General features: G+C 53.3%; 2 protein-coding genes across 11 annotated transcripts; one reads left to right on the top strand and one right to left on the bottom strand.

The window, feature by feature from the left end:
* Positions 1 to 549: 549 nt before the first annotated feature.
* On the top strand, positions 550 to 5623 carry ELOB (elongin B). The gene is made up of 4 exons (XM_039478144.2): positions 550 to 648; positions 758 to 892; positions 2284 to 2389; positions 5462 to 5623. Exons 1-4 carry the CDS (start codon positions 565 to 567, stop codon positions 5572 to 5574), a joined length of 438 nt encoding a protein of 145 aa, XP_039334078.2. The 5' UTR covers positions 550 to 564; the 3' UTR covers positions 5575 to 5623.
* Positions 5624 to 5979: 356 nt separating this feature from the next.
* Positions 5980 to 25901, bottom strand: SRRM2 (serine/arginine repetitive matrix 2). Of its 10 annotated transcripts, XM_039478140.2 has the most exons (15): positions 25442 to 25899; positions 21344 to 21622; positions 20364 to 20471; positions 20002 to 20166; positions 19408 to 19485; positions 18918 to 18980; positions 18791 to 18823; positions 18505 to 18555; positions 18246 to 18338; positions 17401 to 17599; positions 9102 to 15796; positions 8082 to 8369; positions 6905 to 7018; positions 6663 to 6776; positions 5980 to 6524 (listed from the first exon to the last, which is right to left on the bottom strand). In XM_039478140.2, the coding sequence occupies exons 2-15, from the start codon at positions 21583 to 21585 to the stop codon at positions 6515 to 6517; spliced, it is 8253 nt and encodes a 2750-aa protein (XP_039334074.1). In that variant the 5' UTR covers positions 21586 to 21622; positions 25442 to 25899; the 3' UTR covers positions 5980 to 6514. The 10 variants fall into 10 exon arrangements, with proteins under 10 accessions (XP_039334074.1, XP_074237822.1, XP_074237821.1 ...); XM_074381721.1 differs by lacking the exons at positions 5980 to 6524; positions 6663 to 6776 and having other exon boundaries at positions 6968 to 7741; positions 25434 to 25900; XM_074381720.1 differs by lacking the exons at positions 5980 to 6524; positions 6663 to 6776 and having other exon boundaries at positions 6968 to 7741; positions 25442 to 25900.
* Between the last annotated feature and the right edge of the window lie 379 nt (positions 25902 to 26280).

Genomic DNA, 26280 nt, shown 5'->3' with positions numbered 1-26280 from the left:
GCCTTTTCAGAGACGAAATGCAGCCAGGCGGGAAGGCCGACAGGCGCCCCGGGCTCCTGGTGCGGGAGGCTGCCCCTTCCCTGCTGAGGAGAGCGGTCACAAACCCTTCCCGTGCCTCCTCTTTTAGCCCAAGGAGTTCGCCCCTAAGCCCAACAGCAACCCCAAGGGCTCCTCACAGGTCATAAGCCTCTCTGAGCCGCGACCTCCCCTAGCATCCAGCCCGATGCAGGCAACGGGGCGACTGAACCCACAGCACAGCGGCCAGAAAGGGCCCAAAATGGAGAGCCTGTCCAAGATGGGTCCCACGAATGCCCCGTGACAAGGCAGCCCCGGGCTCGCCGTGACCACGCCTGGGGCCCACCGGACCGCACCACGCCACGGACGGAACCTCGCCCCCGCCACTCCCGAGACGGCACCACCGCCTCCTACAACCAACCTCAGCGCCGAGATGGCGGCCGCACGCCCCTCGGCACGGCCCGCTTCCGGATCACTTAAAATGGCGGCGGCCCAAGGCGGGGCGGCCCAAGGCGGGGCTGCGCCCGGGGAGGCGAGACGGCGCGGGGCATGCCGGGCTGCGCGCGGGCTGCCGGGAACGGGGCGGAGCGCGGCCGCGCCGGCGCGTCGAGGGGAGAGGCAGCCGCCGCGATGGTGAGCGGGCGTGGGGGAGGGGCGGCCGGGCCGGGCCGGGGGCGGCGGGGGGCTGCTGGGCCGCGTCAGGGGCCGGGGCTTTGCCCTCACGCCGGCCCGCCGCCCCCAGGACGTGTTCCTCATGATCCGGCGCCACAAGACCACCATCTTCACGGACGCCAAGGAGTCCAGCACGGTGTTCGAGCTGAAGCGCATCGTCGAGGGCATCCTCAAGCGGCCGCCCGACGAGCAGCGGCTGTACAAGGTGGGTCCCGCGGGCGGGCACACGGGAGAGGGTGGCCGGCGCGGGGCTGACGGCGACGCTGTTCGCGATGTAAACAGTGGCGGCCGGCGACGCCTGCGGGCGCCCGAGCCGCGGGGCTGGGACATCCGTTGTGCGGGTGAAGCGCGAGCAGCGCTCGCCGCGGGGATCTCCGGTCCAGGGGCGAAAGTTTAGACCTCGTGCCGGCTCTCGGGCGCCGAGGGCACCGTGGCATCCAACCCCTGCAACGGTACCGCCCGCGCCATGCGGTTGACGAAACTGAGGTTCAGCTTGGTCGTTGAACCAGCCGAAGGTCATTGGCAGCGCCGGGGTCTGAACCGCACGCGACCCCTTAGTCCCCAGCTTTCTCTGCAGGCCCATCGGAATCACTCTGTCCCCCCGGACGCTACTGGGGGCGAAGGGTAAGGGACTCAGCTGATGCAAAGAAAGTCAGGTCCCACTCGTTTTTCACCCAGCGACCGTTTGTTATTAACCTCCCGATCTCCTGCTACTGTTCTAGAAGCCCCGCCTTTCCCCTTGCAAACAAACTGCGGTTATTCAATCAGAATGGCTTGGGGTTTGGGGTCTGCATTGGAGAGTCAGATGCGTCAGCCTCTGATTTCAGTGCACTGATCAAATTCTAGAGCTGGAAACTGGGAAACTGACTTTTAGCTCCAAACTCAGAGCCTCATCTCCCGTAGTCCCTAATGGCCTTTCCTCACTGATAACTACTGGGACTTAGCTAATATTAAATGACCCTGCCTGTGCATGTCCCATGGGGGACATACTTACTTAGTGCTTTATGTTCTTCATTAAAACCTTCTGGTGGCCCTACGAATTGAGAATTCTGGTAATTCCTAGTTTACAGATGATGAAACTGCATCAAAAGGCTCAACTACCAGCTGGGTGTGGTGGCATGGTCTTGTAGTCCAGATGCTCTGAAAGTTGAGGCTCAAGAGAATCACTTGAGCCCAGGAGTTCCAAGCTAGAAGGGGCTATGATAGCGCTTATGTAGGGTCTGTGCCACTGCATGCCTGGGCAAGATAGTGAGACCCTGTCTCTGAAATACAAAAAAAGAAAAAAATGTTCAAATTCCTTGTCCAAGGTGGCAGAGCTGAGATTGAAACCCAGGTCTGCCTATTTTCAGATTAGCTAAGTGGTTCCTCAGATTTGCCTGGGGAATTTGGATAAAACCATATACTAAAGCCCCACCCCAGGAGGTTCTGATTTAGAAGTTCTTGGATATAACCCTGGAATCTGTGTATTTGATAGGCATCGTGGTGGTCCTGGGCCACACTGAGGGCCCTCCTCTGACTTCCCTGTAGTTGCTGGTCAGAGGTCTTTGGGACTTGCCCCACATGGGGCCTCTCCCAAGATCCTACTTATCTCCTCAGGATGACCAACTCTTGGATGATGGCAAGACACTGGGCGAGTGTGGCTTCACCAGTCAAACAGCACGGCCACAGGCCCCAGCCACAGTGGGGCTGGCCTTCCGTGCAGGTGAGAGGGGCCTGGGCTGGGTGGCAGCCAAGCAGGTTGAGAACAGCCAAAGAGGGTCATCAGGGAGCCCGGAGTTGAAGCCTTCAGGACAGTGTCTTCCCCATGCCTGAAGGGCTGACAGTATTCTTTGATAGTGTGTTTGTCTCCTCATTAAAAAAAAAAAAAAAAAAAAAAAAAAAAAAGCAGCAAACAAATGAGATGCTTATGGAAAGCGAAGCTTATTTCCCAAAGGCAGCTCACACTTACAGGCGACTGAGTTACCTGGCTTTGTGAGTCACTGTGTGTTGCTTCCACTGTCCCATCTCCTCTTCTCAGTTGCCCTGAGGGGTCCGCATACCATCATCCCTGTTTTGCAGATGAGGAGGAAGGCTGGCCGGGCAGTCACGTGGGGAGCCATGGTTAAGAGGCTGCCAGGCCCTTGCTGGAGTCAGCATGCTAGGCTGTGTTGTGATCACTGAATCCCTCTGCATCTGTGTGGCTGAGAGTTGGATTTTGCGTTTTCAGGTTCAGTAAAGTGAGCCCGGCAAGGTTAGGCCACCTCCTGGGACTCTCATGTCTAGGAGTCAGATCAAGAGCCTGTGCTTCCATCTGCCATACCCCACCCCTGCCCAAGCTTTGCAACCTGGGGGTTAGGAGTGGTTTACTGCTCACCAGGGTATTTTCTTCCACCCAAGATACAGGGAGGGGAGATTTAAAATGTTTTCTCTCTGGGAATTTGAACAGAGGTTATTAAAGAGCTGTGTTTTCATAGCTGTAGACCTAGCTGCTGTGTGGATGGCTGAGAAAACTTGGATAAAGTTAGGAATTATTAATATTTTTCTGCCTTGTAAGAAAACATAGCAAGAGCTGATGAGGAAGAGTACAGTCCTAGCTCCACCTTTCAGTTCCATAAATTCAGGCTAGGTCTCAGCCTCAGCAGCAGTATCCTCTGGCCAGTTACCTTGCCCTTCCACCCCTCCTGGCCCCAGTGTTCCCTTGTCCTTAAAGGGGTGTGATGAGACTAGCTTCACCCCAAGGAGGTGAGTCCTCAGGCACCCCAGGTCTGGCCCACTGCCAGTACCCAACAGACGGGAAGCTTCAGAGCCTTTCTGTGAGCTCCTTCTGCCCAGATGCTGATGTTAGGAGTCAGGCGCAGGGCTGGCACAGACATACAGGTTGCGCCCTGTACAGGGGTGCATTTTTTTGTTTTTCTGTTTCTGAGACAGTCTCACTCTGTTGCCTAGGCTGAAGTGCAGTGGCATGATCTCGGCTCACTGCAGCCTCTACCTCTGGGGTTCAAGTGATTCTCCTGCCTCAGCATCCCGAGTAGCTGGAATTACAGGTGTGCACCACCATGCCCAGCTAATTTTGTATTTTTAGTAGAGATGGGGTTTCACCATGTTAGGCTGGTCTCAAAACTCTTGACCTCAGCTTACCTGCCTACCCCAGCCTCCCACAGTGCTGAGATTACAGGCTTGAGCCCTGGTGCCTGGCCCAGGGTGTCTTTCTGAAGAGGGCAATTGAGTTCTGAGAGGTCTGCTTCCTGAAACGAAGCTGCACTGCATTCTCCCAGTAGTGTACCCTAGAACTTTGAACAGTGGTACCCTAGAAGTTTGCTGTGACTTGGAAGGTACTGATAGACCCATTTTGCAGGTGAGAAAATCAAGGCTAAGGAGGGTGACTTGTTTTTCCCCCACAACCCTTAGTATGGCATGGAATGTAGTGGTGGCTCTGGAGCCCAGGTCACATCATCCCTCTTGCAGATGATGGCTGTCTTGATGGGGGCCCCACTGTGGACTGCTTGCAGAAACACACTTCTGGGTGCAGCTCAACCCATCATGTTGTTCCCAGGCCTTGACTGGGTGCCCCACCCTCTGCCTCCCAGTGTTTATGCACAAGGATGAGACACAGGCCTCCCCACTCTCTCAAGCTTACCACTCAAGGAGGTAACTATCAAATTAAATGTTAAAGGGCATTGTCCAGGCTCACTGCCGAAGAATGAGGGAGGTAGTGAAGGCACAAATTGTCACAGGTTTGTGGCCTGGAGGATGCATTAGACTGTCAGTTTCTGAACCTCAGCACAGTGGGCTCCTTGGGCTGGAGTGCTGTGTGGGTTGCTTTGTGCACCATAGCACGTGGAGCTGTATCCCTGGCCTCTACCCACTAGATAGCACTGAAGCACCCCACCTCCCCAGTTGTGACAGCCAGAACTGTCACCAGGCATGCTAGCTTTCCCTGGGATGCCTCATCAATTGAGCGCCCTGAGCCAGGTATCGATGGGTCTCCTTGCTGAAAGAAAGCACAGGAAAAAAAGCTGTGAAGTGGGGTTTGTTTGCTGTGCGTTGGGGTGACAGTAGGGACAACATAGGGAAGATCTTGGCCTTCCTGGCGCCAGTCAAAAGAAAGGGCAATTTGTCCAGTGTTAAGTGCCCCCATGCCCAGGGTGTCAGGATGTCTTGACTGTTGGGGGTGGGTGGACTGGAGGTTCATCTGAGGTGGTGACCTGAGTTGGACCCTGAAAGTCCGGAAGCAGCCAGCCATTCTGAGTGCTGGGACCAGCAAGTGCAAAGGCCCGAGTTAGGAAAGAACTTAGCGTGGGAACAGAGAGAGCCAGAGCCTGAGCGCGTGGGAGGTAGAGGGGGAGACGAAAGGCAAGGACGCGATGGTAATTTGGGGCATGATGGGAAGTCACTGGAAGGTTTTAAGTAGCGAAGGAATAGTCTACTTTGATTTTAAACTAAGGAAAAAGGATGTGAACGGAACAAAGAGATTAAGAGATATTTTGGGTGAAGAGTGATGTTGGCTGCAGATGGTCAGCCCTCAGGCTTACTAGTGGACATGGAAGATGAGGAAAGGGGCCCCAGCATGGTCAGTGGAAGGGGCTGGGGGAAGGGGACCATGCTTAGGTTGGGCCTATAGGGGTGGGAGACATTGACATGGGGCCACTGAGGCAGCTGCAACAGGGAGGTCAGGGCTGTGGAGACCAACTGTGTGGACGAGTGTTCACATGGAGATCGCCAAAGCTGCATATGATCACACATGAACACCAAAGTCCCAGGATACCCCCCTCCAGCTCTGCTCCTTCCCTCACAGAGGACACCTTTGAGGCCCTGTGCATCGAGCCATTCTCCAGCCCGCCCGAGTTGCCCGATGTGATGAAGCCCCAGGACTCGGGAAGCAGTGCCAATGAACAAGCCGTGCAGTGAGGACCCGGAAGAGGCCCATTCCCTTCAATAAAAGAGATTTGGGAGTCTGCCTGGTTGCTGCCTTTTTTTTCCCCAATCCTCCCTGGGGGACTCCTTTTGGGGCTTGTGTCTGCCAGATCCTGGCACCCTGGGTTGCCCTGAGACCCAAGCCATTCTTAGCAGCCACACCAATCATAGCTGTGAGCCAGCCTCAGTGATAAAGAGATTCCAGTTCTAGGCCTTTTTCTCTCCAGGTGTCATCTACCCCATACCCTGCACGTCCACTCCCAGGGGCCACTTTTCCAGTGTCATGGTTTGACAGCATGTTCAATGAGGGAAACCCAAGGTGGACTCACGCTGGGGCTGCAACCAGGGAAGGAGGTGGCTTTCCTGTCACCACACCTAATAAAGAGCCTACAGACCCAGTTCCTGCATTTCTCATTTTTATTTGACAGAAAAAAGTTGCTCTTGCTGTACAGATTTTAAAAAACCAAAATGCCTTTAAGAAACGTGAAAAGTTGGGGGGAGGGGTACACAACCTCATGGGGGGCAGTAGGAACCAACTAATTCCAATTCCTGCCCCTTCCAAGAACACCTCTCAACCTCCAGTCCCAAACCACCATCACCCCAGGTACTTTTGGATACAAACAGGGCCATGCCTCCCTGGCCCTGACTCCAGGCTGGGGTGTCTCAAAGTGTTATCCTCCCCTCCCCCAACTCCCATCTGTATTCCCTCCCACCCCAACCCCCCCCAGAACACGTGAACCAGGAAAAACTCACGGAGATTAACATTTCACAGGAACAAAGAAAAAAAAAGGGGAGGGAAAGGGAGCCCTCCATCCAAGGGCTGCCAAGGCTCAAAGGGGGGCAGACAAGGACCCTCCCACAGCTCTGCTGGGGACGAAGGGACACTCCCTGTGGCTCCAGAGCATGGGGTGTGGTGGAATCCCCCCGAGACGATTTATGGAGACCTGCAACAGAAGATGGAGGTCAACAGGGAGGCCCCACCCCAGTGTGCCTGCTTCTATGCCACTCAGAACGGGGCTGCCACCCACCACCACCAGAACTGGCTCCCAAAGTGGGCCTCAGCCTTCCAGGAGAATGCGCACCTGGAGGAACGGTGTCGCAGGGGTCGAGGACTAGGTGTCTCCCTCCTTCGCTTGTGGCTGGGGGAGCGGCTGTCCCCACGCTGGCCTCTCCGGGAACCCCGCTCACTGCTGCTGCTGCAATACAGGACAGACATCAGGTCAGAGGGTAGCACCAACCTCAGGCACCACTGAACCCCAAAACTTTCTTTGTAGAAAGCAGTGGCCAGACCGGGCTGGGTGCTGACATCTGCAGTTGGCCCTACCTCTGCTGGTCCCGTGGTGAGGGCTGTGGCGAGGGACGGCGACGCTCCACAGGTGAATAACTGAGGGACCGAGAGTCCCTAAGAGAGTCTATTGGCTTCCGGGGGCTGCGGGACCTGGGGAACACAGTAGGACCCAATAGCACCACACCCTTTCAAGCCCACCGGCCAGCACTCAGGACCACCCGCCCAGGTCCTGACCACCAAACCTCACACCACACAGGGCCAGCCTCAGACCCACCTTTGTCCGCTCACTCACCCATCCGCCCGCACACCATCCACCGAGTGCCCAGTGGGCAGGCACAGGGTGCAGCGGGGGATGCAAAGATAAAGACAGTCCCTGCCCTTGAAGGAGCTCAGTGGTGAAGAAAGGCACGCACGGCCCCATGTGTGGGAAGCAGGGCTGGATGTGCGTGGCTCTGGGGACCCAAGGGAGAGGGACATGGGGCGGGGCGGGGAAGGGGCAGGGGAGTCTTCTCGAAGGTGCTGTTTGAGCGGAGTCTTGCAGAACGAGGAGTTCACCAGGCGGACAAGGAAATTCCAGGCAGAAGGAACAGCATGTCCAAAGGCATGGGTTCTCCTTAGACTGCAAGGCGCTGGGTGTGGCTGGAGCACAGGGCATGTGTGGGGGCGGGCAGGAGCAGAACACAGGGTGGGCGAGGCCCGTTGGTGAAGAGCCTCACACGCCACTCCCGCAGAGGTGGGGCTTTGTCCTGCAGGCCACAGGGCGTCCCGAAGGATTTGTGGAGTGGAGGGAAGTAGCCAGATGTGCGTTTTAGAAAGGTCCCTCTGGCTACATGTGGAAGAGGAAGGCGTGGAAGCGGGGAGACAGGGAGGAGGCTGTGGACAGAGTCAGGAGATGACGACGGTGGCCAGACCAGAGCCCTGGCAGCAGTAATGGGGAGACACTAGAACCCTGGGACCAGGCTGTGTGTTGAGGGAGGGAGATAAGAAACCAAGGAGCCCCCAGTCCTGGCCTGAGTGACCCTGTGGATGGCGCAGCCCTTCGCCAGAACAGGGTGCAACGAGCAGGAGGAGAGGAGAGCAAGCGCCTCCTCCCCCACAACCAGACGCCCAAGGCCACGTGAGACACCCAGCAGGGAGGCTCACACCCCAGGACCCGTTCTCTGGACAAGTCACTCCCCCACCCTCCTTCAATCTCAGGCAAGGCAGCACTCACCTCCGCTCGCCAAGGGGTGGCTTCTTGGGACTTGCAGGTTTGGGCAAGGCCTGAGGACCAGGCTTAGCAGGGGAAGGGGAAGATGAAGAAGAGGAGGAGGAGGAGGAGGAAGAGGAGGAAGAAGAGGAAGAGGAGGAGGAAGAGGAGGAAGAGGAGGAGGAGGAGGAAGATGAAGAGGAGGAGCTGGAACTGGAACTGCTAGAGCGCCTCTTCCGTTTGGCTGGGGTTGGCTCCGGAGGACGTCCCTCTCGAACAGCCTCCTTTGGGGCTGGGGTGGGGCTGGGGACCCTGTGGGAGGAGAGGAGTGTCACAAGGAGACAAGCTACCCCAGCCCCAACCCTACCTTCCTTGGCCTGGAGGAACGGCAGTGGGGGAGGGGTGCCTGAGCAAGGCGCTGGGAGCTCTCCGAGCCATGTGAGCCAGCGATTCTCTGGAGAGCAGTGGTGCGAGCTGACCCAACCTCTGCTAACAGAAGCAACAGGCTGGGGCCCGCAGCATAAGGGATCAAGGTTAAACCTCAAGAATGTCCCTGATGTAGGAATAAGGCCTCTGGGCTCAGGTGTGGAAGCTGAAGCTGGGTAGTCTCCTTCCTCGGAGAGCCGCAGCTTGGGGAGGCCCCTGTGAGTGCAGGTTGGCTGGGGAAGGGGCCGTCCTGCCTGGAGGCAGGGAGAGGGATGGGATGACCTCTGAAGATCCTTCCAGCCCAGGGAGTTCCTCTTGAGGTCTAACTGCCATCCCTCCTGCTGTAAAATTAAGTCCATTTCCTCTAGTTCTGTCCTCTGTAGAGACGGAAAACTTATCATTATCCTCTAGAGAATGAACCTTTGGAGACTTTTATCTGTCCCATTCCTCCCCCCTCCATCCCCACCCCCACATTCTCTTCTACCCCCAGCTTGAGGGTCAAGGTCCCCATACCTCCTCCAAGAGCCAAGCACCTGTAACATGGTTGCTCCCTCCCGCCTCCCCAACCCACCCCCAATACCTCCCCCCCAAAGGTTTCTAAAAGTCGAGCTCCCTCACCTCTTCAGTGCCACCTCAGGTTGCACAGGAAGGCTAGAGCCTTCCGAGTCACTAGAACTGGAGCCAGAGGAGGAGGATGAAGACGATGATGATGAGGAGGAGGAGGAGGAACTAGAGGACGAGGAGGAGGATGACGAACTCCGCCGCTCCTTTGCTGGCTGCAGGGCGGCTAATGCAGAAGGCTGCTGGGCCCCAGTAGAGGCAGGTGGTTCCCCCCCATCAGAGTGGGACACCCCAGGGGCAGTGACAGAGAGCATGCCATTGTGGTCACCAACAGAGGATGTGGTGGTTGCCACTGCCCCAGAGGAAAGGGACTGAGACCCTGCTATGGGGGTGGTCTGGGCTATCAAAGAACGGGACTGGTCTGAAAAAGCAGAAGGCACAGGAGACCTCGGCTGATCCTGTGCTGGAGGAAGAAGAGACTGTGAAGGTGCCTGGCCCATTCTAGAGGAAGGGGAAGGAGCCCGCTCAGAGGTCATTCTAGACTGGCTTGGTGCAGACGGTGGTGTTCTGGACCTGGCTCGGTCAAGGAGTGGTGGGGAGGTTCTGCCACTGACACGCTCGTAGGCAGAGAGGGGCACCCTGGGGCTGGTGAGATTTGCACCAGACAATGCTGGAGCCATCCTAGCACTGGTGAGGCTGGCAGGGGCCAAGGCTGCAGGGGTTCTGGAGCCGGCAATATTCACAGGAGCTGTGGCATGTGCAGACCGAGGACCCACCAGGTTTGCAGAGGCTGGTGCCTGCGGTGTTCTGGAGCTGGAGGGATAGTTTGCAGCAGTTGGTGGGGTGCCAGAGCCTGAGAGACTCAGAGCTGCCAAGGCAGCTGGGGTTCTGGCCCCTGCTAGGTTCACAGCTGGGGCTGTGGGGGTGCGAGGGTCAGCCAGGTTCACAGCCGAAGGTGCCACCGCTGTTCTGGGGCTGGCCAAGTTCATCGCTGCTGCTGCAGCTGGTGTTCGAGAGTCAGCCAGGTTCACTGCCGTTGGGATGGCAGGTGTCCTGGCGCTGGCTAGGTTCATGGCTGCTGCAGAGGCTGCAGGAATCCTGCTGGCAAGGTTGGCTGCCGGGGCGGTTCTGAGACTCATGAGAGGCACTGGGGCTGGAACCTGGGACATTCTTGCAGCAAGGCCAGCAGCAGACATGGACGGAGGAGGCCGAGCAGTGCCAAGACTAATAGCTGTCAGGGCAAGTGCAATCCTAGACTGAGCATGATTTTCTGGCACGGATGTTCTCTGGTGGTCAGGTATTCGGGGACCTGGACCATCCATCATGGAGCCACTGGCTTGCTGCAGAACAGACATGGGTGTTCTAGAGCTGCCAAGGGGTTCAAGCATTCCAGGTGATCTACAGCGGTCAAGAGGTGTTGGGGACATGCTAGGACGACTGAAGCAGCTCATTCTGGAGCTATTGAGTGCTACTGGAGGTGTCCGCGAACCGGAATGGTTTCTTGTTGCTGGAGGAGTAGCAGAACGTGAACGATCAGAACTACTTCCAGACGCAGAACGCCTGCGGATGGCTGGAGGAGATCTTGTTAAGGACCGTTTGCCCCGAGCTGTTCGCGGAGAACGGGATCTAGAGCGGCGGCGGATAGCAAGTGGTGAGCGACTTCGAGAACGTTTGCGTGGCAACAGTGGCGTTCGAGACCTAGAGCGGCGCCGAATAGCTGGAGGTGATCGGGATCTAGAGCGGCGGCGTGTCACCGGTGAGGTTCGAGAGCGGGACCTTCTTCGAGTTACTGGAGATGTGCGAGATCGAGATCTCCTTCTGGTGACTGGAGATGTTCTAGATCTTGATCTTCTGCGAGTGATAGGCGAAGTTCTGCTTCGAGATCGCCTCCTGGTTACTGGTGGAGTCCTAGATCTGGACCTTCTGCGAGTCACTGGTGGAGTTCTAGAACGGGAGCGCCGGCGTGTTGTTGGCGTTCTGGACCTTGAACGACGGCGGGTTACTGGTGGTGTTCTGGATCTGGACCGCCTTCGGCTCACTGGGGATGCTCTTGACCGGGATCTTCGTCGAGTCACCGAAGTCCTGGACCTTGACCGTCTCCGGCTGACTGGTGAGGTTCGAGACCTGGACCGACGTCGGCTTATCAGGGGGGTTCTGGACCTGGATCGCCGGTGAGTGGCTGGAGAGGCTCGAGATCTAGAACGCTTCCACGGGGCTGGTGACGTGCGTGAGCGAGAGCGCTTCCGACTGGTTGGAGGTGTCCGAGAGCGGCCTCTTCGGCGTCGAGAGGAGGTCCGGGAACTTTCCTGCCGGGCAGGTGACCGTGAGTGATAACCAGAGCCTCCCCTGCGCCGCCGAGTAACCCGTGACCTTGACCGGCTCCGCTGTCTTCGCCGAGAGGTTGACTGAGAAGATCCAGACCTATCTCGACGTCGGGTTGTTCTGGTTTTCTCTCTCCTTGAGCGGGAACGGGACCTCTGGAGTCCACGAGGCTTTGGTGAAGGAGAGCGGCCTCTCCTTGAGGTTGTCTTAGCGCGGGGAGATGAAGCTGAGCGGCGTCGGCGTGAAGACCTTGACTTTTCTACTGGCTCTGGGGAAGACACTGAGGGACTTCTCCGGCGCCTTGGGGGAGTTCTCGAGCGAGTTTCTGGTGAGGATGAGGCAGAGCGGCTTCTACGGGAGAGTCTAGCCTTCCTTGTTAGCTCAGGAGATGATCGAGAGCTACGACGTCGAGGTGGTGTACGAGACTTGGTCTTGGGCTCTGGTGATGACCTGGAGCCTCTGCGCGCAGTTCTGGATTTGGGCGGATGTTCAGGAGAGGACTCAGTACTACTGCTTCCTTCAGGAGAAGGGCCCCTGCCTTTGCTTGATGAACCTGATCTGCTCCGTCTGGGAAGGGCCCGAGGGACTGGAGCTTTAGGCTCAGGAGAAGAATCAGAACCACTCTGTGCCCTGGCTGCTGCTCTTGGCTTATCTTTCACTTCAGGGGAGGAACCAGACCTACTGCGCCGAGGAGAAGGTCGAGATTTACTGTCAACCTCTGGAGACGATCCAGAGCGACTCCTCTGCCTAAGTGGGGTTCGTGTCTTGGCTTTAGAATCTGGAGAAGAGTCTGACTCACTTCTTTCCTGAGGGGATGCACTGGGTTTCACATCAAGTTCTTGAGAAGACCCCGAACGACTTCTCTGCCCCAGGGGAGTCCGAGCCACAGTTTTCTGATCAACTGATGATTCTGACCCACTTCTTTCTCTCTGGGGAGTAAGACACTTGTTGTTGAGCTCTGGGGATGATGGAGAACGACTCCTCGGCCTAGGAGTCTGAGGCAAAGCTTTTGGTTCTGGGGAAGAATCACATTCGCTTCTCCCTCTGGATGGTGTTCTAGGTACATCTTTCATTCCAGGAGAAGACCCAGACAGGCTGTGTCTCGAGGGAGTCCCAGATCCATCTCTAAGTCCTGGAGAAGACCCAGACCTGCTTCTCCTTGATGGAGTTCTGGGTAATCCATCTTTCATTTCAGGGGAAGATGCAGAACTACTTCTTTCTCTTGAGGGTGTTCTGGGTACAGCATCAAGCACAGGTGAAGAGATGCTCTGATTTGAAGACATCCCTGCCTTTTCCACAGCATCTGGGGATAATTCAGAACTGCTGCGTCTAGAGGATCGTGTTGATTGTTCTTTCATGTCTAGAGATGGATCTGTTTCCAGCTGATTCAGAAAAGGTCCATTCAAATCATCTTTAACCTCAGAAGAAAATCCAGTATTCATTTCTGTACCAAGTGTACCTGAACTTCTAAATTCTAAAGGTGATCCAAAGCTGTTCTCCCTGAGTGGGGAGTTAGACAGTTCTTTATGTTCTGGAGAAAAATGTGGCCCACACCAAGATGAGGCCATTGCAGGGACGTCCGCTGCTTCCAAAGAAGTCTGTGACTGGCTTTGATCAAGAGTCAAAGACACAGCAGGCCTTTCTTCTACTTCAGGAGATGATTCGAAATTACTTCCAGCTATTTCTTTAGGTTCTGAAGACAAATGAGGCAGAATTTGGCTTGTGGGTTCTTCAGACTTCTCTACCACCTCCATTAACTCCTCATCTTGGCTTAATGTAGGCAATGCACTATTTTGCTCTTTTGTTTCTGGAGATGACCCATCACTTCTTTCCCTTGATGGCGTTCTGGGTGTGTCCTTGAATACCAGTGAAGACTCAGGCCTATCCTGTACTGGAAAAGGACTAAATTTGTGTCTCTGTCTAGGAGATGATGCAGCGGCATCCTCCTGAGGGGGTGAGGCCATTTTGTCTTTTGATTCAGAAGTCTCTGATCTACTCTGCCCCAGGAGAGAATTTGAGTCCACTGTAGGATGTGAGTAAGACTCGGACTGAGACCTGCTCTGCTCAGGAGACATTCCCGATTTCAAGGTAGGACTTGCTGACAACTCAATTCTATCTCGTCTTATTGGAGATCTGGATGCCAGGTCAGTGATTGGAGATGAAGACCTGGATCGACCTTCCTTAGGTGATGTTTGAGATTTGCTCTGCAGAGATGGTGATTCTGAGCAACTCTGTCTCACTTCTGGACTTGAAGTATCAGATCTGTGGTCTGGTGAAGTTTGGGATTGTCCTTTCAGTTGCAGAGGTGAGAGGCCAAAATAGCTTTCACCTGGTGGCGTGTCAGATTTTACTCCTGCACAAAGAGAGAAGGATCCAGGGCAACTTTGAACTAGTGAGTCTTTAGACTTCTCTTGGGGACATGGTGACTTTGATCCAGAAAGATTTGGCCCTGGTGGAGTTTGGGGCTTTACTTTGGGGTGTGGTGAAGTAGACCCTGAGTGACTGTGTCTTGGCGGTGTTTCAGGTTTCACTTTGGTATCTGGTGAGGAGGACCCAGAATGGCTGTATCTTGGCAACAATCTGGATTCCACATTGGAGCAGGGAGACACTGATCTGCTTTGCCTTGGAGGTGTTCTAGATGTCACCCTACTAGGACTTGGAGAAGAAGAGCCAGAATGGCTTCTTTGTCTTGGTGATACTATTGCCTTCACTTTGGGTTGTGGAGATGATGACCTAGATGGGCTCTGTCTGGGAGGTGTGCCAGATTTCACTCGAGGAGAAGACCCTGAGCAACTATGCCTAGAAGGGGTCCTAGATTTCAACTCAGGGTCAGGTGATGATTCAAAACAGCTCTGTCTTTGTGGTGTTACAGATTGCTCATTGGCCTGGGGACTTGCTATGGACCCCTGCCTTGGTGGTGTTCCAGATTTCACCTTAGGATGAGGAGATGAACTGGAATGACTTTGTCTTGATGGTGTTTTAGACTTCTGTTTAGGTGGCGGAGAAGAACTGGAGCGACTGCGTCTGGGTGGTGTTCTAGATTTAGCTTTAGGTTGGGAGGATCCAGAGCGACTGCGCCTGGGTGGTGTCTGTGACTTTTGTTTAGGGCATGGAGAAGACCCTGAAAGGCTGCGCCTCAAAGACAAGCGAGATTTTGCTTTGGACCGTGGTGAAGAGAGAGACCTGCTCCGCCTTGAAGAAATACGAGATTTCTTCATTTCTGGGCTTGAATTGGACCTGCTTCTTCTCTGAGATGTTCTCGATTTGTTCTTCCGCTCTGAAGATGAGCCCGACCTGCCTCTTCTTTGAGGTGTTCTAGAGTGAGATCTTCCACGTCTAACTAAGCTTCTACTGCGGGATCTTCCTCGTCTTGGTGTCCTAGACCGAGACCTCCCTCTCCTGGCTGGTGTTCTGGAGCGTGAGCGACCACTACGTCTAGCTGGGGTTCTGGAGCGTGAGCGGCCACGCCTGGCTGGGGTTCTAGAGCGTGAGCGGCCACGCCTGGCTGGGGTTCTAGAGCGTGATCTGCCACTTCTCCTGGCTGGTGATCTACTACGAGACCTCCGTCTTACTGGTGATCGGGTCCTAGATCTGCGCCTAGCAGGTGTTCTAGACCGAGACCTGCCCCTCCGAGCTGGTGTTCTAGACCGAGATCTACGCCTGGCCGGTGTTCTGGATCGTGATCTCCGCCTGGCAGGTGTTCTAGAGCGGGACCTGCCCCGCCGGGCTGGTGTCCTAGAACGAGATCTGCCCCTAGTGGCCGAGGATCTAGAGTGAGACCTCCCTCGCCTTGCTGACCTAGACCTGCCTCTTCTCTGGGTATTTCTGCTCCTGGACCAGCCGGGTCGCTGAGGAGACCTAGAGCGGCCACGTCGCTGGGGGCTTCTAGATCTTCCCCACCTCTGTGCAGACCTGGACCTACGCCACTGGGGAGAGCGGGATCGAGAATGACCTCTCTTTGTAGGGGTTCGAGACCGAGATCGCCCCCTCTTAGTAGTGGCGGGGCTACGGGACCTCCCTATCCTACGGGAAGGGGTGTGAGAATGTGATTTATCCCGTTTTACTCGGCCATGTGAGCGATTCTTGGATGTGGGAGAAGGAGAAATCTCTCGGTGGGACCCCAGAGCTGGAGCAGGTTTAGGACTTTCAGGGGAAGAGCTGGCATGCCGAGAAACTTTGGTAGGTTGAGGGGATGGTGGGCCACTCTCTGAGGAAGAAGATCGGGGAAGTTTCTCAGGAGACTTAGGTGGTGAATGGCCCTGAGTTGGAGAGGCCTCAGATGGGGGGTTCACTGGCTCCTGACTTAAGGGGGTGGTTGCAAGGGGTTGTGGGGAGCCGCCATGTCGCTCAGCAAGGAGCGGAGTGGGAGCAGGTGGTTCTGGGCCTGTACTGCTCCTTTCCGGAGAAGGGCTAGGTCGAGTTGTAGATTTCTAAGAGTGGAAGAGAGAGCAGGGATTCATAAACGTCAAAATGTCACATCACCCCTGAGATCCCAATACCTTTTCCAGTGAAAAGTTTTCTTTCACACAACCCATGACCACAAGCAATCATATTGATTCAATAACAAGGAATCATTAAACCACAGTAGGGAAAACATATGAATATATGGATAATATGAGAATCTTATAACTAAGAGAAACACAAAATGCAAATAACTAATGCACGTCATTTAACAACAAATGACACTACAAAATGTTACGAAGATGGAAAAAAGCTATCTTTAAATGAAAAGATAAGCAGTTTCCTAAAGCAAATGCTAACTTCGCCTTTGAAAAATTAACTACATTAAGGAAAAGAAACAGCATGAATAAAGATGTGAGAACGTGATTTTCGTGAAAAGTAAAAAAGTAAAAAGTAAAGGATGGGTAAAGGAAATGAGAAAAACACCAACTTCTAAAAGCCTTAAAAATAATTCAAAAGCAATAGGGGGTAGGGCGCGGTGGCTCAAGCCTGTAATCCCAGCACTTTGGGAGGCCGAGGCGGGTGGATCACGAGGTCAAGAGATGGAGACCATCCTGGTCAACATGGTGAAACCCCGTCTCTACTAAAACGACAAAAAAATTAGCTGGGCATGGTGGCACGTGCCTGTAATCCCAGCTGCTCAGGAGGCTGAGGCAGGAAAATTGCCTGAACCCAGGAGGCAGAGGTTGCGGTGAGCCGAGACCACGCCATTGCACTCCAGCCTGGGTAACAAGAGCGAAACTCTGTTTCCAAAAAAAAAAAAAAAAAAAAACGGAGATTGAGACCATCCTGGTCAACATGGTGAAACCCCGTCTCTACTAAAAATATGGAAAATTAGCTGGGCATGGTGGTGCGTGCCTGTAATCCCAGCTACTCAGGAGGCTGAGGCAGGAGAATTGGCTAAACCCAGGAGGCGGAGGTTGCGGTGAGCCGAGATCGCGCCATTGCATTCCAGCCTGGGTACTAGAGTGAAACTCCGTCTCAAACACACAAACAAACAAACAAAAAACAACAAAAAAAGCAATAGGGAAATAGTTAAATTCCTGAGGCCAACCAACTTGAAATTTCGAAAGGTAACCCTGAATTGACAATAGAGGCAAGTATTAAAACTACAACACTGAAGTAATAGAGTAATTAAGGCTTACATTAGAACGGAAGGTACAAAACACCATGAACTACTGAAAACTTCCAGTGTTTCAATCAAACTATTGGTGGCAACCCAATAGATAAAAAGCTTTACTGAGACAGGACAAGCATTTAATGATACAGAGAAGAAACTAGAGGTATCATAAAGAGTACACAGACACAACCTTTGCTCCAGTTCTAAGTATAAACAAGACATAATATAAATCCTATTAATATTTAATGAAATTTGACTCTAAAGGATTAACAATAGAGTCAGGTCACAATCCTAAAAGTACTGCAGACACAGAAAGAGAATTAGAAGAAGAATGCAGAAAAAAAACTGAATTCAATTCTTTTAATAAGTTACTACCACCTCTCCCTTTCACATCACATGTCTATCATAAATCAATACCCTTGCAATCCAATGATCACCAACTCAGGAACATACCTCCTTCTTGTCTTTATCTTTGTCTTCATAAGGACTGCTAGGCTGTTTTGTAGCAGGCTCTGGGCTACCAGGCCGTTGTGTGTTGGTAGTACCTGGTTCACTGGAAGGCACATCTCCCTCCCCTCGTCGCCCTGAAGCAGGGGAAGGACTTCTTCCAGTCAAAGCAGTTGTATGAGTTTTAGCTGCAGCACTTCGAGACCTGTCGGAGTTAATTGAGGATGGGGGAAGAGGAGGGAAATCAGCTCAAAGGGAGAACAGGAAACCCCCTCCCCAACTCCCATCCACCTTTCCTAACTGTACAACCCTCTTCCAAAACGCCGCCTTAGTCACATGACTCAAATCATTCACTGAGGTGCAAGTGCAGTCCACTTTGGTTCTTCTCTTCCCAACACATTCCCAAAGAATGCTCTCCCTCTACCCCTTTACTCACCTCCCCCGAACATCCCCAAACCATCCACCCAGCCCACTCCCTACCCGCTTCATTCACAACTCACCTCTGAGCCCACCTCCTTCAGGAAGCCTTCCCCGATTAAGGAAGCCAGGGTAAGGATTCCTTCCTCCCCCAGACACCACGAACAAACCACCACCCCCCCTATTCTGGCAGTCCATATACATCAGAACGAAACAAAAAATAACAAATAAACAAAAAAAAAAAAAAAAAAAAGAGAAGGGGAAATGTATATGTCTGTCCATCCTGTTGCTTTAGCCTGTCAGCTCCTAGAGGGCAGGGACCGTGTCTTCCGAATGGTCTGTGCAGCGCCTAGCACACCGTGGGCGCTCAATAAATATTAAATTAATTAACCCATCATTCCCTCTCCCTCCCTTCCTCCTGGACTACCCCTTACCGACTGCGGGAAGTGTCGGAGGAGGAAGCCGAGTCAGCGGAAGTTGAACGGTGGGCCCGGCGGCTCTTAGGGGCTGGTGTTGTACTTCGAGACCTAAAAGAAGACCACCACCACAGCTCAGGGTACTGCTGTACCTCTCCTAGATTCTCCTCGCCTATCCCTCAACCCTTTACCAGTCAGGGATATAACTAATACAACCCTCTCCCGCTAATGTAGCATTCCCTTACAACCCAAGCAAAGTTCCCACAAATTCACTCACCGCTTTCGCTTTTTGTCCTTAGATTTACGTTTGCTCTTTGGAGTGGGAGACCTAGGAAATAAGGCAAGGTTGTTTAAAGTAATTCTTTTAAAAGAATAAAATAAAACCAAAAGTGAAATGAAAAGAATTACGGAGTGTTGCCAGGAATAAGATTAAGGAATTGAGCTTTACCCCAAGAAAAAGAAATCTCCCAGAGGCTAAGTAAAGAACCAGAGGGCCATCGGGCAGTGGCTCCCTGCTCCCATATGCCACTGCACCCCGCTACGAGTTAAAGAACTCTTCTTACCTATGCTTACGTTTCTTGGACTCAGATTCTGACCTGTTGGAAAAAAAGAGAAGACAAAACATAAACCAACACCTCTGCCTGAATTCAAGAAACCTTCTCCAACTACTCAGGTATTCCCACCTCGTACCTGTGCTTCTTCTTCTTCGAGCTCTTCTTTCTCTCCCGTCGAGGAGAGCTGCTCTCTGACCTGCTAAAGATGGATTCAGAAGCAAGATCATTCTGCTTGGCTTCTTTCCTAGCCCTTCCACCTGCAATCCCTTCCTAAAAAGGTTTCTAAAACACTTGACATCCTAACAGCACCAGTGCTGCAGACCTACGCCCAGGACTTATTTCTTCCTTCTCCAACAAGTACAGGAAACTCCTTAAGTCAACAAACCTCAAAATGAAAAAGAAAATTCCAGAATCCAAAACGCTGCTGGCCAATCCTAATTAGCAAAACTGCAAACTTAACACTTCCCCACTGAGAAACTCATACATTTCTTCTAGCTAAGGCCTCAGTGGTAACTCCCTCCTCCCTGACAACTATCTCCTGCTTTTTGGAAGCCAGAACTCTCCACTTAGAAGTACGCCATAGGATTGGTCCTCTAGCTATCAGAGTAAGTTTCCAACTAACTTACCGTCCTCTATCTTTCTTCTTTTTCTTCTTCTTCTGCTTTGGGGTTGGTGAGCGAGAACTGCTGGACTCCCGAACAAGGCTAGGGAAAGATGGAAAGTAGCAGAGATGGGTGCTAGGACAAATGTTCCTTTTCTTTAAAAGACAAGAGCCTCAAAAATAAAAATAAAAAAGCACAAGTGTCTCGCTCTGTTGACTTGGCTAGGGTGCAGTGGCAGCATCATAGCTCACGTTGTAACCTTCAACTTGTGGGCTCAAGAGATCCTCCTGCCTCTGCCTCTCCAAGTAGCTTAGGCTACAAGCATGTGCCACCACCCAGCAGTTTTTGTAGAGACAATGTCTCACTATATTGCCCACGCTGGTTTCAAACTCCTGGACTCAAGTGATCTGCCTGAGCTTCCCAAAATTCTACTATTACAGGCATGAGCCACCGTGGCTAGCCCTTGTCCAAATTTTCTTGGACACCTCAACTTCAGAAGAACAAAATCTGAAGAGTTTGGGAAGAAACCAGCCCGTGAAAGGGAAAAAAAAAAAAAAAACAGAGCAAGGAGCTTACAAACAAGAAAAGAAGCTATGAGTGGTTCTTGGCCTTACATACCTGTAAGGTTTGGGAGGCTCAGGAGCTGGTTGTTTAGCTTCTCGGGCACGTCGCTGAGGATCAAAGGAGCTGCCATCTACATAAGAATCACTGATGCCAAAGGCAGCACGGAGTCTTTCATTCTTCTTCTCATTCAATTCTGCCAACTGATGAGTCTCTGTGACCCTGGAGAAAAAAAAGCAAAAAAGTCTGAAAGAAATATAAAGGACAGAGCCATATTCAGAACACAAGTATAAGCAGGAGCCAAATAAGGCATGGGAAAAGCAGACAAAAGCAGGGAGGAGGTCCCACATGAGGAAAAGGACAGCAGCGGCAGCCAGCAGCCAGAGTCCAGAGTCATCAAGGGAGAGTTCAACACTCACGCTGGCCTCTGCCCTGGGGTCTCCTCCTTGCCCCCAGGGTTCACATCCTTCTCCAGCAACATGAGTCGAAAGGTCGCCACTTTTTCCTGAATTTGCTGTTCCTCGTACCTGAAGAACAAATCCCTTCAAGGTTAAGCTTAACAGGATACTTTCCCCAGTCCCAGATCTCCACTTCCCTCACTCCCAAAAGGGTTCCTTCCCTCTCCATGCACACACAGAACTTTTTGTTTGCTCTCACCCAAAAGTCCCTTCTCTAGAGTCCTGATCTTTTCCCATCATCTTTCCTCCCTCTACTTACTACACCCTCTAGAACAGTGGATTTTAAACATGCTACAGGGGCCAAAAGAAAAAAATTAAGCAAGCAGGGTTCCAAATGCTCCTCCCCAACTTCAACAACAATAGGCCTTTTATTTCCTAGGATTCCAAAATGAAGTATACTGTAAAAAAGGGTCACCATTGCTGAAGTTTGAAAACCACTGCTCTGAGAGTTTTCTATCTTAATGTGTTCCTTTTCCAAAATTTCCTTTTCCAGCCCAGATTCCCTCTTACTCAAGTATTCTTCCAATTCCTCTTTTCCTGCCTATGCTACTTTCCAAGGCCTCAATCCTTACATCCATTTTATCTTCTTTTCTACCAATGACAACACCTATCAGCTTACCTAGCTCCTCTACCTGGTATGTGCTTTCCTCTCTCCCCCTTAAAACACATTTTTGTTCTTCAATAGCCCCTCCCTTCCCGTGTGTGCCTCCATTCAGTCCCTCAGGCTCCCATCTATGTCCCTGACACACAGCCTTCTCATTTCCCACTCTGCACTGTCCCTTAACTGTTTTTCAATACTCTAGAGCTCATTTACCTCCTCCCCTACCACAACTTCTTGCCAGGCCTCTTTCAACCAGCTAGCCCTAAGCTCCCTACATCCCACCTAACACCCCCAGTTCTGCACTCATTCAGTGCTTGACTCTCCCCCAGCCCTCCCTCACCCCTGCTCTTCCATCATCTCCTCCAGCTCGAGGCATCGCAGCTCGACGCGCCGCTTGCGCTCGTGGTCCAGGATGTCAGGATTAGGCCGCTTCACCAGGGCAGCCTCCAGGCGCCGCAGTTCCTCCTCTCCCTTGTAGTCAGGCCGCTCACCCCGGCGGCCCCGCACCAGGGACAGGTTGCGCTGGACGTAGCCGTTGGTGCCGCTGCCCCGGGGCGTCGGCAGCCCGATCCCGTTGTACATGGCCCCGTGCCCGGGGTGGGGGGGGATACCACCGCTCCTGAGGGGGAGCGGGGAGACACGGGTCAGGCCCCTGGCCCCAAACTAACCACTTACCCCCCCACACACCCAAGTTCCTGCTCTTCTTCATCCCTATTTCACCATTTATCTACACACTTAAGTCTTCAGCTGTATAATGCTCCATCATCCTCCTGGTCTCCCAAAAAAACCACTTCTTTGTCCTTCCCAGCTTTCTTTCTACCAAATCACAGCCCAGTTCTTACAACCTTTCTCTCAATGCCCTTGGCACAGAATTCTAAATAATCCCTCCCTGCACCTAGATTTCTTCTTTTTCCACCCTAGGAAAACAAGGATCTGTTTCTCTCAAATTTCTCCACACTGTCCCTTTTGATTCTCCTTTGGCCCCAAAATGCACAAGTGATGTCTTTACCAACTACTCTTAATTCCTAACCTCTGATAACCAACTAAGGCCTCCTGGGCACAACAAACAACAGACATAGATATGTGGCACCCAAGGACCTCTAGTTCATGTCCAGACTCCCAAGAACTTACCTAAGGATTTCAGACCACCCTACTTGAATACAAAATAAACTACACAGTCCACTCAGTGGACTAGTTGGTTCAGAACGTGCAGCCTAACACCCCAACTAAATGCCACCATGCACATAAGAAACACACACGAACCTTGGATAATCTTCATAAACTTCACCTCCCAGGTAAGGGCCATTTCCTTGATTCCAAATATTTAAAGATCCTATCAACTATCCTGGCATTTTAGTCCTTCCTCTAAATAGGATTTAACACAATTTACGTCTCCTCCAAGTCTTGCCATCTCCTGCCAAATATTACCTGTTTTCAACTCTATGCTATTTAAACACATCAAACCACTCTTCTATGTTCCAACCGTTCCCACACCTTCTCCACATACCTTGACCTAATAGAAACCCTCTCTATATCCCACTTTCATTAATGTACAACTGTTGGCTTTCCCTAACAAACCCACGGATAGCACTTTCTAGTTTTTCTCTCCCAACCCTGCCTCTCCCTTCTCTCCTGTGTTAACCCCATGCTTCCTCACAGGTTCTAGCCTTTCAACTTGTCCCAACCCTAACGTGACTGAAAAATTCTCAAGTCCCAGCTTCTCTGGTTAGATTCCTTACTCAAGAAATACTCTATTCCTTACACATACTCTACTTCTTTCTCCAATTACATATATTCTCTTTCTTTCTCATCCTTATCCTAAGATAGTTTCCCAAAACATACATGTGTGAGGAATAACTACTCAGAAAAACTCCTTAGGAATAGGCAAAGTGAAGAGATTAATAAAAGACGGAAATAATAACTGGATAGAAGGGAAGGATGTATTTAGAAAAATTATAGAAAGACGCATCACACCAATGTCTGGGAAAATATCCTAGCACGCACACACATACATAGTATGGTCAAATGCTGAATGAAAGAGAGCTAGCCAAGGTCCCAAACAGTTTTCCCTTCCATACCTCCTCACCCTAGTCTAAGGATGGGTCCCTACCCAATCCCAGCAGCAGACCCAATACTGAAAGCAGAAAGTGTCAGAAGAGGCTTGGCGCGGTGGCTCCTGCCTGTAACCCCAGCACTTTGGGAGCAGGGACGGGCGGGTCACGAGGTCAAGAGATCCAGATCATCCTGGCCAACACAGTGAAATCCCCGTCTCTACTAAAAACACAGAAATTAGCCAGGCATGGGGGCGCGCTCCTGTCATCCCAGTTACTCAAGAAGCTGCGGCAGAAGATGAGTTTGAACCCGGGAGGCGGAGGTTGCAGTGAGCCAAAATCACGCCACTGCACTTCAGCCTGGGGAGAGCGCGAGACTCCCCCCCCCCCAAAAAAAAGACTAAGTAGAAATTCAGGAAAAAACGAAAAACTTTATGGCACAAAGAATAAATTTCTCTACATCTCAATCCTCATTTTCATGTTCTAGCACCAATCCTCCCCACACAGTTTAAAAGTAGGTCCTTCTCTGCCTCTGCCTACCACACCTAATTTCTGCTTCCCTTGCAGAATGTTTTTGACCTGCAATTAATTCTTCAGCTTTACCATTCACCCACACTTCCATACCACCTCACACAAAAATCCTCCCACTCCCTGAGAAAACCAGGCCGGTCGCAGTGGCTCACACCAGTAATCCCAGCACTTTGGGAGGCCAAGGTGGGCGGATCAGGAGGTAAGAGACCATTCTGGCCAACAGGGTGAAAACCCGCCTCTCCTAAAAATACAAAAGCTAGCTGGGCATGGCGGCGCGTGCCTGTAATCCCTGCTACTGGGGAGGCTGAGGCAGGAGAATCGCTTAAACCCAGGGTTACAGTGAGCCGAGATCGCGCCACCGCACTCCAGCCTGACTAGCAAGACTCCGTCTCAGAAAAAATTAAAATAAAATAAAAAAAAAGAAAGAAAAACCAGCAGGCGCTAAGCAAAGGATATTAAGGTCACAATGCTTCGGAGAACTTTTAGGGAATGAGCCACCTCTACCCCCCCCCGCCCCCACCCCCCCCACACACAAAGACAACGACCCCAGAGCATCTAACGGGGTGCTAAGACAAGGAAAGCAGGAACAGCAACACCACACACAAATCACCAAACCAGACGATTTTATAAAACTCTTGAAGTGGGGCCCATAAGGGTGGATATGGAAAAGTCACCTAAGGTAAAAGCACAAAAAGGTACAAAGCAAGACACAAAGACCCTTTTTTTCTGTTGAGAAATTATCAGAGCGCTAACAAGGAAGTAGAAAGGTATCTTGAAATCCAACATTAAAATATGCACAAGAAAATGGTACCAAAAGGAGACAAAAGGATTGTCCCAGAAAACGGACATCAAGCACAGCCGGCTCAGCACCAGGGCACTCCAGCGCAGCTGAGTGGACACAAAGAACCCCGAAAACTAAAACAGCTTCCGAAGAGCCCTAAGCCCACGCACTGAGGACGAAAGGCAACGCGACACTCTGCATTTCTGATCCAGTCTGGCCTAACCGAAGCCGAGGGGAAACCAAGCCTCGGGAGAGCTCTGCGCCAAATAACGCCCGCAACGAACCGGAAAACTTCAGACTCCGGCGTTTTCTTCCCAAAGAAAAGGCTCTAAAATGTAGTCTCCTTAGTTTTTCAAGAATAATTTTCTGGAGACGATGAAAAAGTGAAAGAAGGGAACGCACAGTCCACCTTGCAGATGTAAACGGGATACGTTCCCCTTCTTTACAATTTTTAGGATTTAGGGCTTCTTCCCCCGTAACAACTCCGGCGGAGTCAGGAGTCCAAACCGTTTAGACCCGGGCCCCGGCGTTCAAGGCTCTCCCGCAGCGCCGGGCGCCTATTTTCGGCCTTGCGGAATGGGGGAGGGAGCCGCGCGACCCCGCAGTCTGGGAGGACCCGGCTCCGGCAGCCCGACGCCGAAGAGAAGCCCGAGGACAGGGATCGGGAGCCGGGGACGAGAGCCCGGGAGCAGGCCCCCCGCCGCCGCCCCTTTCCCACCACTTCAGGGCCGAAAGCGGCGGCTGCGGGAAGGGCCACCTCGGCCGCACGTGTGGGGGGAGGGGTGAAGCCGCGGCGCGCGCGCGCTCCCCCCTCACGAAAGGCGCTCGCGAACCTGAGTCAAGGCGGCGACGGCCGCCGTTGTCTCGGGGGAGGGGCGGGGGAGTCGAGGCCCGCCAGCGACAGGAACGGCGGGAAGGGGGAAGGGAGGCGAGGGCGTCCGCGCCAGCGAAGGGCGGGGAACGCGCGTGCGCGCGGAGGAGCGCGGCGACCTGAGCCGTTCTCCGCGCGCTTTGGCCTCGCGCCGGGGCCGCCGCCCCTCCCCCACCCGGCTCGCTGGCTCCCTCACCCTCTCACCCGCCGCCTCCGCCCGCCGCCGCCGCCGAGGGGAAGAGGTCTTGCCGCCGCCGCCGCTGCTCGAGCTCCCGAGTCCCTCGGGGCCTGGAGCTACCGCCTTGCCTCGCCGGTCCGCCCGCCTCAGCCGACACCGACGCCTCCTGGCTTCCTCAGGGGCCGCAGCGGGCTCCGACTGCGCCACTCGCACCCGCCTGGGCCGCGCTGCACGTCAGCACGACTAACTGCGTGCGTCAGCACGCAAACGCGCGTCGCGGGGCCCGCCGGGAACTGGGGCAGCCTTTTGCTCAGGCGCCGAACCCCCACCGGGAAGTATCGTTTCTTAAGGCGCAGGGAAGATTTCACTCCTTTGTCGAAGGACTAAGCGTCCCGTTGGCCAATGCGACGAAGAACTGAGAAGGCGACCTAAGACAGCGCGTATTCGGAGGCCTTCCGGCGCGGGGAGGAGCACAGGACCTAGCGCCACCTAAGCGGCGTCCCAGAGCGTCTCACCGCCCGCCGTCCACGCAGAGCATTCTGGGAGTTGTGGTTCGGGCGTGTCGCGGAGCCCGGATGCAATTTCGGCTCTGGGCGCGGCGGCCATTTTGTCTCCCCATGTTTGGAGGCGATGGCCTAGGCACGGCGGTGCAGCGGTTTTCATGTGACTGTGGGCTTCCCGAGCGAGCCCGCGGCTGGATAGCGCTCCGTCTTACGTACCCGAGAGAAGCCGCCTCAGACCCCAGCCAGCGGCCATCCCCGGAGTCCCCGAGCCTGGCTGCAGGCCCTAGACCTGTACTAGGGGCCCAACCAGCTGCCCGTGGCTTAGGCTGCGCTCTGCCGCTGTAGACTGAGCTGAGGCCGGA

This window comes from Saimiri boliviensis, chromosome 12, assembly GCF_048565385.1.
Source record: "Saimiri boliviensis isolate mSaiBol1 chromosome 12, mSaiBol1.pri, whole genome shotgun sequence".
Classification (NCBI taxonomy): domain Eukaryota; kingdom Metazoa; phylum Chordata; class Mammalia; order Primates; family Cebidae; genus Saimiri; species Saimiri boliviensis.
Note: the sequence above shows the minus strand (reverse complement) of the source record. Positions and strands in the feature narration are given on the sequence as shown.